Source organism: Fukomys damarensis, unplaced genomic scaffold, assembly GCF_012274545.1.
Source record: "Fukomys damarensis isolate Sample0158 unplaced genomic scaffold, DMR_v1.0_HiC HiC_scaffold_13, whole genome shotgun sequence".
Classification (NCBI taxonomy): Eukaryota; Metazoa; Chordata; class Mammalia; order Rodentia; family Bathyergidae; genus Fukomys; species Fukomys damarensis.
Genome location: NW_022900925.1, coordinates 36946656 through 36960102, shown reverse-complemented (window position 1 = coordinate 36960102; position 13447 = coordinate 36946656). Strand labels below are relative to the sequence as shown.

Sequence of the window (13447 nt, the reverse complement as noted above, 5' to 3'; positions counted from 1 at the left end):
GGAGGGAGGGAGGGAGGGAGTTATTGCAGAAGAAAACCCATGTCATGGCGTCCATTCCTAAAAGCAGGGAACGTCACACACAGTACAGGTCCTGCCCAAGTACGTGAGATGACAATGTACAATCAGATTTCCAACAAAGGGAGCGCAGAAGTCAGGAAAAGGCCTTCCCAAGAGGGAGGAGCGGGGGCACCTTGGGGAGAGGTCACTGTGCCAGCAGACACCTTCTCCTAACTCCCACTCGCAAGGTACTCGGGCTGGGCAGCCTCCGCCCCTCGAGGGCAGTCAGGCTTCACAGACCAAGGGATCCAAAGATGCCTCGGGTGTAAGCAACATGGCGCCTTCTGGCTTCTCGGGGACATGAGCTGGGGCTGCCCTCACTGCAAACACAAGCCAGGTCCTCGCCACAGCATGGCCACCATGGGGCAGGAGGCTCCAGGCCTGGGTGAGGAGGAGCTGCCTTCAAGTCTTCGCAGGGTGTGAGACACCTGCTTTTATCGACACCTGCTTTTATCGGGTGGGATAGCAAAAGCCCTCTAGGCTACAGAAAGCCGTGAAACTCGGACTAAGTACTGCACTCTACCAGGTTACATAAAAGAATCTGTTCGGTTTTGCTTTTGGAGATCAGGTGACTGAACCCAGGCCTTGCACATAGCAAGCAAGTGCATAACCACCGAGCTAACTGAGTCTTATTTTCTCTCTCTCTCTCTCTCTTTTTGAGGCAGGGTCTTAATTGCCCAGGCTGGGCTTGAACTTGGTGATCTTCCTGCTTCAGCCTCCTGAGTAGCTGGAATTACAGGCAGGCAGGCACAGCCATGCCCAATAAGAACCTGTAAATAAAGTCAGCATTTTTCTAGGCAACGCAAAGACTACCCAATGCAATCCTGTCTCTGGGAAGCATGAAGCACATTCTAGGATAGAAAATAATTTCCCTCCCGGCGCTGTACACATCAATGAGGGACCCTGAGGTTGGGGGCTGTGAGAGTTCTGAGGGCAGAGGTCAGTGAAGGTAGCACAGGCCCGGGCCTCTCGCCGAGAGCAGATCTGTGGTGGACACGGCCAACTTAACACAGAGGGAAAGCTCGAGATGAGAGCTGGGAAACACTCGGGAATTTCCAACGCCTTGCTCAGAGCCCAGCGAGGAAAGTGAAACTGAAGTTTCCAAGCCCAGCACACAGCGTCCACACAGCTGGGGCCGGAGGGGCCGGGAAGGACCCGGGAGGTCCCAGGGTCCCCGGCACCGGGGTGCATCTGCACGAAACTCACCCGGCCTGGTTGCAGGCTCTCCTGACCCGAGCCCGGCGCTAGGGAACCGGGAAGGCTTTTGTGACTGACACAGATGATCCCAAAAGAGCAGCTGGAAGCGTGTGCCATCCTATCCCTCTGCTTTTCAGGTGGGCAAGAACCACAACATAGGAAGCAACTTGCAAGGTGACCTGAAGACAGAAGACGGGCCTGGAACCCAGGTCTTACGGCTTTAAGCTCATTTTTTCTTGGCAGCGTCTGGAAGAAGCTTCTGGAATAGTTCCACACTGCTGTTGCCCTGACCTTCCTAATCAACATGCTTGCCAATGTGTGAGCTCTTAGCATCCCTTCCACCTAGTTCAAGAGACTGCTGATGTATGCGGGGTCACCGGGCTTCCAAGAGCAGGAGATGAGGACAGCTGAAAGCTCCAGGCTGACCGGACAGTTTGGTGAGGGCTCCGCACGTCTCCCCCCGGGGAGCCGAGACCAGTGGAGAACGGCTAGGCGCTGGGCAGGGTGCCGGGGAAAGGCCCCAGGCTTGCATCCCGGGGAGCCCAAAGCTGGGTGCCTTTGCCCTTGAGAACACTTCTCCACTCTCCCACGATCACCCAGGAGCCAGTGAGGAGCTCGGCACACTGCATGAACCCCACCCGAACACTCTTCATGAGTTTAGGGAAAGGAAAAGCTCTGCTACCTGCTTGCTTGCCTCCCTACCGGCCCTGCGCCATCCTGTGTCCTTCCTTTGCTAGAGATGTGGCCTCCTGTCACGCTTGTCCTTGGTCATAGCTTCAGACAACAGTGGTGTAATCTAACCTGAACTTCTTCTAGAACACAAGCTCCTTGGAAACAGAATCACCTTGCATCAGTTAGGCTCAAAGCAAACCACTCCGTACTCTAAACAAAGAAGGGATCTAACATAAGGGCCACTTATAGCTGTGATCTTAAAGAATCAGAGGCCAAGCAAAAGATGGCAAGGCCACCTAGAGAAGAAGACAGCAGGAAGTTGCCACCATCCTTACAGCTGGGGGACACGGTACTGCTACCACAGCCCTGAGCCTGGGGTGGGAGCTGCAGGCACAAAGGGGGAAGGCTCCTGCAGACCTCTGGGCACCAAGGCTAGGGCTGGCTGGTGGGCCCAACATGCATGCCCACTGCTGGGATGGATGCTACTGGGAGCCTATGGGTGGAAGAAATATGCTCGTGATGGGAAAAAACATAGCTCCCAAAAAGTACCCAAGATGGAGCTGGCACAGCTAGCCTGATAAACAATGTGGACTGAAAGACAAAAATTGCTTGTGGAGACAAAGAAGGCTATTTTATAATAATAAGAGGCTCAATCCACAGGAAGACATGATAACTATAGACGTGTACACAGCCGCACTCCAGGGCCCCAAAATACATAGTTAGAGACTTCAATGCCTTACTTCTAATAAAAGATGCAGCTAAAAAAGGCAGGCATGGTGACACACACCTGTCATCCCAGCACTCGGGAGGCTGAGGCAGGAGGATTGCTGTGAATTTGAGATCAGCCTGGGCTACATAGTGAGTTCCAGGTCAGTCTCAACTACATAGCAAGACCCTGTCTCAAAAAAAACAAAAACAAAAACAAAAGATGCAGCTATTAAGCAATAGATCAGCAGGGAAATTGAAGATGTTAACAATACTATGAGCCAACTGGACCTAACAGCTATCTGTGGAACACTCCCCTTACAACACAGAATACACATTCTGTTCAGATGCACAGGGGATGCTCTCCATAGTAGAGCAGACTGTAAGACAGAACAAATCTCAATCAATTTAAAAGAATAGGGAATAAAGTATATTTTCTGATCACAAGTAGCGACAGAAGCAAATTTAAAGAATTTGCAAACACATGGAGATTAAACTACACACTTCTAAATAATTAATGGATCAGGAAAGAACTCAGAGGTGAAATTACAAAAGACACTGAGATGACTGAAAATGCAAACACAATAGACTGATACTTATAGGATGCAGCTAAAACAGGGCTTGTAGAGAAATTACTACCAATAAACACCAACATTTTTAAAAAGAAGAAACATATCCAATAGAGAACTTAACCTTTCTACCTTTCTACTTAAGGAAAAAAGTGAACTAAACCCAAATCAAACAGAAAAAAAAGAAAATAATAAGAACTAAAGTGAAATTTTTAAATATAGAATTTCAAAATAGAGAAAATTAAGAAAACTAAAAGATAATATTTTAGTAAGCTTAAGAAAATTGACATTTAACCAGTTTTTCCCAGCTACCAAAATAACACAAAGATATTACAAGAAAAGTTAAAATTAAAAAGATCACTAATCCTTATAAAAATATGTACATAATTCATCAACCAAATCCAGAAACATATTTTTAAAATATTATATACCACAACCAAACAATTTATCCCAGGAATTCAAGGCTGGTCCAAGATATAAATATAAAATTCATGTAATACAACATAATTGATATAATAAAAGTTGAAAAACTATCTCAATGGACACAGAATGAGCATTTGACCAAATCCAACAACCTGAAAATAGAAGGGAACGTGAAAATGATCACCTATGATAAACTCACAGCTAAAAACATACAGATAAAAGACCAACTGTTTTTTACCTTAATATCAGAAATAGTACCAGTGACTCTTGCCAATTCTAGGCAGTGTTGCATTGGATGCTTTAGCTAGGGTATTAGGCAAGAAAAAGAAACAAAAGATACCAACTTGGAAAGGAAGAAATACTATTTCTCTTCACAAGTGGCATGATGTTATACTCACAAAATCCTGAACAGCATAAACACACACACACAATCAATGAGTTCACCAAGTTACAAGATAAATGTACAAAAATTGATCATATTTCTATACACTAGCAACAAGCAATTTGAAACTTGAATGAAGGTGGGCCCCTACCTCACAGCATATATAAAACAGCTCAAGATGGATCAAAACTAAATGTAAGAGCTAAAACTATACAATTCTAAGGAGAAAATATAAGAATAAATCCATGTGGACTTTCTTAGATGTCATACCAAATGCCCAGATGACAAATTGGACCTCAAATTTTTTTTTTCAGATAGGGTCTCACTATGTAGTTGAGACTGACCTGGAACTCACTATGTAGCCCAGGCTGGTCTTGAACTCACAGCGATCCTCCTGCCTCAGCCTCCCGAGTGCTGGGATGACAGGCGTACGCCATCATGCCCGACATACCTCAAATTTTAAAACATTGTCCTCCATAAGACACGAACAAGAAACTAAAGAGAATCCAGAGACTGAAAGTACTTCTAAGTATACATCTGATATATTATATAAATATTCATCTTATATTCATAAAATATGTAAAGAATTCTTACAACTGAACAACAAAACATAAATGACCCGATTTTTAAATAGGTGAAGAATTCAAATAAAAATTTCTCTCGAGAAAATATATAACTTGTCAAGAAGCACATGAAATCCCAACAATGAATGTAACTGTACTGTATCCCTAAAATGTACCAATAAACTCAATTAAAGCTGAAAAAAAAATTAAAGCTACCATTTTTTTAAAAAAAAGAAGCACATGAAAATGTGCCCAACAACAGTAATCACTTAGAAATATGAATCAACAAGCACAAAGCAATTTTATTTCTTCCCATCATAGCCTCAATTGCAATAGGTTTTATTACCTTCTGTTAGTGACATCTCAGGCAGACAGTGCCACTTCCTAATCACATTTATTGATTAAAATAGTTCAATACAGCATAGTGGATGGTGTTAGGAAATTATTTTCTTTATATGTGATCCTGACTTTGTGATTATGAAGAATATTCTTAATTTTAAGATAACAGACAACTGTTCAGAGATGAAGTGTTGTGATGTGACAATTTACTCTGATATAAAGAAGGGAGGAAGGAAGTCAGACCTTAATACTTAGTGAATCTAGGAAGTGATTAAATGGATGTTCCTTGTTCTAGTTGCGCATCATTTCTGTATATTTTAAATTCTCTACAATAAAAAGTTGAAGAAGAAATTCACCTTAAAAAAAAAAAAAAAAGAAAACGTGTATCAAAACCACAATGAAGCCGGGCACGATGGCACACACCTGTAATCCCAGCACTCGGGAGGCTGAGGCAGGAGGATCGCTGTGCGTTCAAGACCAGCCTGAGCTACCTAGTGAGTTCCAGTTCAGTCTTAACTACATAGTGAGACTCTGTCTCAAAAACCCAAAAAACAAAAAACAAAAAAAAAACACCACCATGAGATAACATTTCATCCCCCTTGAATAGGCAGAATCGAAGGATCGCTGTCCAGTGCCAAGTTTTGTTGAATATGGGGGGACCCTCATACACAGCTGATGGAAGTAGAAAATGGTGCAGCCACTCTGGAAAATACTTTAAAAGTTCCTCCAAAAATTAAGCATACAGCTGAGCATGGTAGCACACGCCTATAATCCCAGCTCTCAGGAGCCTGAGGCAGGAGGATCTCCGTGAGTTGGAGGCCAGCCTGGGCTACGTAGTGAGTTCGAAACTCTATCTCAAAAAACCAAAATTAGAAAAGTCAAGCTTACAGCAACCCTATGACACAACAACACCACTCCTAGGTATATGTCTAAGAGAAATAAAAGCATAGGTCCACATAAAAACTTATACACAAACATGGTATTATTCATAATAGCTAAAAAAAAAAACAGAAACAATTCAAACATCCATTCAATATAGAATAAACAAGATGTGGTATGTCCACACAATGGAATACTACTCAGCCATGCAAAGAATGGAGAGCTGACCCTTATGACTCAGTGAGTGAATCTTGAAAACATTCGGATTGAAAGAAACACGGGCAATGGCCACCTGCTGGCTCCTTCTATTTATAAGACAGCTCCCATCTAGGCAAATCTGTAGAAACTGAAAGCAGATCTGTGGTTTACAGGGGCTGTGGGCAGAAGAAACGGAGGCTACTGTTAATGATTACCGCATTGTCAGGCGGGATGATTTAAAATGTTCTAAGATTGGTTGCAGTGGTGGTGGGACGATCCCGTGAATAAACAGACATCGCTGAACTCCACACTTTAAAAGGGTGCATTTTATAGCCTGGGAATTATAGTGCGCAAAGCTGCCATTTTAAAAAGGAAAGGAAATGCCATGGGAAAAGATCCATCCCTGTATCTCCCTTCCTCTCTACCTTCATCTGTCAGCCCCATCCAGCGGCCAGACCCACCAGAAGCTGGAGGGAAAGGAGTTTAGAAAGCATGGTTTTCGGTGACACCAAGCAGGACAAAGCTATAGCCAGTGCTTAGAATTTTTTTGGTTTCCATGGCAACCATTTTCCTAGCTGTTGGACTTTCTTGTACCAGAAAGCAAAGTCCCCTGCCTCCGATACCATCCTCCACTGGAGCGGCTCCCGCTGCTGAGCAAAGAGAGAAAGTCAGAGGCAGCCGGACACGGCGGCACACACCTGTCATCCCAGCACAGGCAAGGCTGAGGCGGGAGGATTGTCACAAGTCTGAGGCCAGCCAGAACTATGTAGCGAGACCCTGGCTCAAAACACACGCACAAAAAATCACAAATCACCCCACCAATGAAAGATCCCTGTGGGCAACCAGTATGGATAAGGCCCGTACCCACTGGCGCCCATCAGTGGGAAGGGCCGCTGTGCCCCTCCCCGGGCTCCAGGACCTGTAAATACAGACTCTTCAACTTTCACTTTGGGGCTGTGCTATGGATGCCCTGGGGCGGGCGTCCTGGGGGACCACTCCTGGGTGACCGGTGGCCCTGGTCCGGCGCTGTCTTCGTCTGGCCTCCGGTGGCTGCTGGGACAGTGGCTATAAGCTCAGCTGACCGTGAAACTCAGAGCGATGGGACACAGTTCTGGGCAGCCCCTCACCTAGATTCTGGGGGTTTTCGAATGTAAATGAACGGGTGATTCACAATCCTATGACCAGCGGGTGGGGCTGTCACTCTGTCACTTTCTCATAGCCCTGTGCCTTCCGCGCGAGGTGCAGGCTCGGAGGGGTGGAGCAGGGTGGGAGGGGTAGGCGAGGGTGGCTAACGGCGCATCTTAAAAGGGGCTCAGGGCCACTTCCTCCCCAGACAGGGGAGCCGGGGATGCGGGCACAGCCTTCCTGTGTGGTGACAGCAGTCAACAGTGTCATGGGCCCCGGTGAGTGAGAAGGAACAGCGTGGGGCCGGGGGCGCCGGGCCAACCTGGGTAGAGGGTGTCTGTCTCCAGTGCCACGCTGCCATCCAGGGAGGGTGGCATCTGGGGAGGGGCAGGGGTCATCCGTGCCCAGGACAGGGGGCCGAGGGGGGTCATTCTGAAACAGCAGGAGGTGGCAGACAAGCAGGGCCAGGCTGGGTGGCCCGGAGGAACTCGTTCTCCGCTTGGGGTGATGGGTGAGGCCCCCAGGACTCCGGGCACCAACATCAGGGGAAGGGAATGACCTCCAAGCTGCCCGGCTGGGTGGGCTTTGAGGGGGAAAGTGGAAGGCGCCCACACCGGGGGGTAGGTGCCAGCCACGCAAATGCCAGCCACCTCGTGCTCCCCGACACCTACTTTGCAGTCGCCCTCTTGTAAGCCCAGGGCACAGCCAGGCAGACGCGGCAGTGGAGATGCCCTGGCCAGGCCCCTGGTGGAACCAGGGCTTTGACAACAGCTGCTTTGAGGGGTGCAGAAGGGGTGCAGACCGAGTCCTCCATCTCCCGAGCCCCAGCTGCCAATCTCAGCTGCAGATCAGACCCGGCCAGGCGAGGCCGGGTTCCTGGAGGGCTCCGCCAGTCAGCGCGGCCTCAAAGCCACAAGCGGCTGGCTTTAAAAGTGAAGGTTCCCGCGCTGTCCTCCCACACCACAGCCCTCGCTCTCACCCTCCGCTCTGCCTTCCCCGCCCCCTGGGCCCTGGTCGCAAGTCCTGGAAGGCAGCATCTCCCCCATCTCTGTGTCCTGCCCTGCACTGGGGCTTGAGAGCGGACTGAACGAGTGAACGGTGTCAGGCAGCCTTCGTCCACTTTAGTTTTGGGAAATCTCTTCCGGATGGGCGTGGTGGTGCTCCCTGTGATCCCAGCACTCTGAGGGGCTGAGGCAGGAGGATCCCAAGTTCAAGCCCATCCTGGGCAATATAGCACGGCCCTTTCTTAGAATAGAAAATAAAATAAGGGCTGGATGTAGCTCAGGGCCACGTTCCTGGGTTCAGTCCCCAACACCATAAAAAAAAAAAATCTCAACCTCTCCCAGGCAAGCTGCTCCATAAGGTCACTCCCCAGCTATCCACCTTGTGCCCAGGGCAGCACACGACCCACGGAGACCTGCCTGCTCCAGCCTCCTTCTGTCCACATGGCTTAACACAGTAGGAAGGGCCGCTGGCTTCAACCCCACCGGCTGTTCCCCAGGACTAAGTCTGGGGGTGCTTGATGTACAGGGGCAGGGCTCCATCCAGCCTGCAGGAAGGGATGCTCTCGCCTCAAGTTCAACTCCAGAGCCCCTGCGCTGGGCCGTTGGGAAGGTGGGTGGACCACAAGCGAAGACTGTTTTCCCCCCAGCAGGGAGTACAAGGGGAATGAGAAACCAGAGTTTCTATTACACAAAATGAGAGCTCGACCCAGGCTGGGCTGCTTTTTTTCTTTTTCCCGGTTTGAATGAGCAGCCTGAGGGGCCTTGGACACCTTAAGAGCAGAGAAAACGCAGACAAGCTCTCGAGACTGGTGTCTCACTACGGCCACAGCCTCCTCTTCCCTTCTACTTTCTTTTGGCCACTCTGCCGCTGATTGGGGAATTTGGGGAGGACGAGAGAGACAGGTGTGTCAAAAAGCTGCCAGGCCTAAAAGCGGGACAAGAAGAGAACTGTCAACACAGATTAGGGGCATTGAAGTTGGTTTTGAAGGGTGCGGAGGGTCTCAGATCCATCGCTGGCAGCTGTGTGACCCCTGGCAAGTGACTTCACCTCTCTGGGTCCCTGAGGTCTGGAACATAGCACAAGAACCACAAGATGTCAGGAGCCAGAGACCCACAAATATCTGGGCACCAGGAACAGGAGGATGTAGTTTCCAGAGTTGGGTGACCCTGGGAAAGCCATTAACCTGGCTGTGACTCAGTTTCCCCACTGGCGTTGGCATTGTAGTGCCCGCTCTGAGGGTCTCTGTGAGAAGGAAAGGGGTCCCCCAGGTAGGTGGTGTGGCCCGGAGGGCTTGGTTTGTACAACTCCATCTCCGGACAAAGCACCGGCACCTCCAGGTTGGCACCACCCGTCTCCTGTCCCTGCCCTCAAAAGAGCAAGGCTGCTTGGGTAAGAAAGGCATGAAGCTGGCCAGGCTGGGACACGCCCGTGATCCCAGCATTCTGGGAGGCTGAGGCAGGAAGATCTAAACTGCAAGCCCAGCCCAGGCAACTTAGAGACCTAAGGAGAGCCTATCTCAAAAAGGAAAAGAGGCTGGGGCAGCCAGCCACAAACCCCTGCTTCCTGCTGGGAGGTTTCTCAGGCTGGGGGGTCAGGCAGGAGTCGGGGGAATTTTCTTTTCATGACGATCATTGCTGAAAACTCAAGAACTCAGAAAGCACCCAGCATCTAGGTCAACCGCTCCTTAAACCCTCAGATTCCCAATATCCTGCCTCCCAGCCGGCCACTGCCCCGGGTTGGTTGCTTTATGACTTTGTAACAGACAGGAATGATCTGACTCACACCCATGGCCACCAGAATTTCCCTAAATTCCCCTGGTAGCTTTCTCAAAAATGGGCTGCCCTGGGCCTCCAAAGCCCGGCACATCACCAAGTCCTGTCACCAGGAATGAGAAATCACACACACACACACACACACACACACACACACGCACATACACACGCGCGCGAGCCCCCGCGGTACCAGCAGGAGCAGGGTGCACCGAGTCAAACAGAAACAGCTCCTGCTCTTTGTGCCTCATCTACTGAAACGGACCCTCACTTTGAGATCTCCCCTCCCTGACAGTCAGAGCGGGCTTTCTCTAGGGTAAGGGAAAGGCTGTGATGAACTGAAAGAAACCTCGAACCTGAACAGCGGGAGGAGTCAGGGGCTGAGTGTGTACTGGACTCTGAAGGCAGTGTGCTTTCCAGAAGATGTGCAGCCGGGGACAGGGACAGGGTGCCCGTGCCCAGAAACGGAGACGAAGTAGGCACGGGGGCTGAATCATGGCGGGGGGTTCATCCTTCCTGCCGGGCAGAGCCCTGTGGGTTTGGGGAGAAGGTGCCTGAGGTTGGCGTCTCTGGCAGTGGCACGCAGGATAATCTGCTAGAGGTGCTACCGAGGGGGTCTGACACCCTTCCGGCCTCCCCTACCCTCCAGGCCCGCAGTCCCAGCCTCCCACCCGCGCCTGAACGTCAGGCAACCTGGGTGTCATGCGCCCAGGGCTCCGGCAGGTGGCGCTGTGGCCAAGGACAGAGACTTCAGGGCTTCCCAGTCTCCAGAGGGCCAGGAGCGGGGCATGGGGCTCCCCCACTTCCAGCGGCCGGGACATCCGGCAGGTCCTGCCTGGCACTCATGCGTGGTGGTGCAGAGACTGACACCCCCGGGGGCCAGGGCCGGCTGGGACCTGAAGGTCAGGAGACAGGCAGAGGCCACAAGACAGTCACACAGCTCACCCGGGGAGGGGCTTCCCAGACCCCTACGTGAGTGCCCCTCAGCGTCCTTGAGGCTCAGCCACAGATGCCTGTGGCTGTACAGGGGAGAGTGCCCAGGACAGTGTCCCCTCCGTGTCCCTCGGGCCACCTGAGGAAGCACAACCCAGGAACCCCACACCCTTTCAGTCCCAGGTGCCGCCTCCATCCTGCGCCTGCGCTGGGTGAGAGGAGCCGGTCCTGAGGTGGAGGGAGGATCCCCAAAGCACCCCCGCATTGTGGAAAGGCCAGCGGTCCAGTCTTCTCGGCAACTCCCAGCCCCTGGGTCCCGCGGGAGTGGTGGGGCAGCAGGCCCGTGAGTCGGGCCTCACAGTCTTGGGGGACTGGCTAGGGCAGCCCCCCAACTCCAGGGGCAGCACCCATGGGCCAGGCCAGGTGTTAGAGGCACAGTCTGCTTCTGACGTTCCCTTTCTGGGGCATCCTGGAGCTGGGGATGAGGGTTCCCAACAGCGGCCCTTCACCCACCCCGGGGCGCTCTCTCGCGCTCTCTCTCTCTCTCAGTAATGGCGCTGTCCCTGCCCAACAATAACCTCCCCTCTCATCTCCTCCAGGGAAACCAATGAAAAGCCTGCTGGTGGTGGCTCTGCTCGTCGCTTTCCAGGTGAGGTTTCCTGCCGCAGGGAGCTGGGGCCTGCAGCCGCCCTCCAGCCAGCCAGGGCCTGTGTGAAGGAAGCAGGCCTGGGGACAAACCCTTCGCCCTCCATCAGGGCGGGGCGGCCCCTCCACCTGCGGTGACCTTGGAGATGACATCCTCAGGGGTGTGCTCTGAGCTCCCCTACTCCTTTAGACCAAAGCGCGGGGCGTCACTCAGCAGCACCTCCCCACCCAGGCCCACAGCATCCAGCCCAGAAACCAGACCTCCTGAGCCCTGAGGGAGGAAAAGCAAACAGCCGCAGGATGCACGGACCTGGCTTTGCACCTCCACGCACACGTGTGGCAGGGAGCAGAACCCCCGGTCCGGTGACCCAGCTTCTGACCTGTCACTGGAGCTGTCTCTCAGCCCGTAGCCAAAGCCCCCACCCCGTGCCGCAGCCCCGTTCCCTTGGTGACACGGACTCGTGCGGGCTCCCCTCTAGGCGGGATAGGGCCGGGCCACGCGCCTGGTGGGACCTGAGCTCTGGGTGCACGCGCACGCACGCACGCACACGCACGCACACGCACATGCCTGTCTGCAGTCCTCGACCCAGCAGTGGAGGCAGGAGGTTGCCCGGCTGCCAGGAGTGAGGCCGAGGAGACCGTGCTCTGGAATCGGGTTTCCTACGGGCCGGGTGCGGGGAGCTCTCCGGGGTGGGACCAGCCTCAGAACTGGGCTCTCTCCCAGGTCTGGTGGCCAGAGGCGGCCCGAGCCGGGCAGCGCTCCCAAAACCCCCTCCAGGGGCCCCCGGAGCTTGGGCTGCAGCCCTGGACCTGGCCCCTCCCCGTGGCGCCCGGTGCATCTCCGGGGCTGCAGCTGGGGAGGCCATAGAGACAGCTGGGGCACGTTCTTCTCTTTTCCCGGGGAGGGGCAGGGGTGCAGTCAGACAGAGCAGGATGTGGTGGGGCTGTGGGCTGGGGGTGCAGGAGGAGGAGAGGAAGGAGGATGGGCGGGGAGCAGGCTGCAGAGGCTGGGGGACGGGCCCCTCGAGGGGGCCTGCTGGGGCACGTTCTTCTCTTTTCCCGGGGAGGGGCAGGGGTGCAGTCAGACAGAGCAGGATGTGGTGGGGCTGTGGGCTGGGGGTGCAGGAGGAGGAGAGGAAGGAGGATGGGCGGGGAGCAGGCTGCAGAGGCTGGGGTACGGCCCCCTCCAGCGGGGCCCCAAAACCTCGAGTCCAGGGAGCTCAGACTTAAGCCCTGGGCCCTACCGCGGCCCACCTCGCCCCGCCTCTCCCAGGCTCCAGGCTGCTCCGTGTACAGAGCCCTGCCGTGCCCGGGCCCAGGCAGAAGAGTGATAAATGCAGAGTTCAGACTCGCCTGAGCTGCTCAGCGTGCCCAGTCTGTCGTGTGCCTTCCTCCGCTGATAAAATCACAGCAGGCTTCTGATCCTTCACCCCAGACAGACTGAGAAAAGCCCAGAGCAGCTGAGCCCTGCTGCGGGGATCTGCCAGGGAGGAGATGGAGGTGGGGAGTAGGGGCAAAATCAAACCTCTGTGGGGGTGAAAGGAAGGCAGAACAGGCAGGAGCCTCCCAACCGCGGTGTAGGGCCCACAGGGGAGGGTCTGCCAACTCGCAGGTGGAAACACTGACGCTCAGGGCTGGGACCTGGATCTAACCGGGTCTGACTCCGTGGTCCCAAGGCTCAGCCCACATCCAGCCCCCGTGAGTTCCCCTGGGGAGGTCAGGACTTGGTGAAATCAGAGCCCAGTTACTGATCAGTAAAACGTAAAGGGTCCTGGATGTGAGGCGGGACCTGCGCACAGCAGCAAGATCTCCGATAGTTCTTACCGAGCAAGGAAGTTCGAGAGCTGATTCCAAGTCAAAGGATCACTCAGGCAGAGGAGAAAAAAGCGAATCCTCCCCGGCTCCGCCCCAGACAGCAGCCCCTGAGTGGGCTGAGGCCTGAAAATGTTCAGGGCGAGGAAATCCCAGGGGTGCCAGTGACCGGGA

General features: G+C 53.0%; 1 protein-coding gene across 2 annotated transcripts in view; it reads left to right on the top strand.

Moving 5' to 3' along the window:
• Positions 1–6170: 6170 nt before the first annotated feature.
• Ccr7 (C-C motif chemokine receptor 7) overlaps positions 6171–13447 on the top strand; it is a 10309-nt gene continuing 3032 nt past the window's right edge. Inside the window, exons 1-2 of one of the 2 annotated variants that reach the window (XM_010615045.2) lie at positions 6171–7387; positions 11416–11465. In XM_010615045.2, the coding sequence (XP_010613347.1) occupies positions 7333–7387; positions 11416–11465 (105 nt within the window). In that variant the 5' untranslated portion in view covers positions 6171–7332. Of the gene's footprint in view, positions 7388–11415; positions 11466–11952; positions 12085–13447 lie in introns of those variants that run through there. The other variant, XM_019206189.2, reaches the window with a different exon arrangement.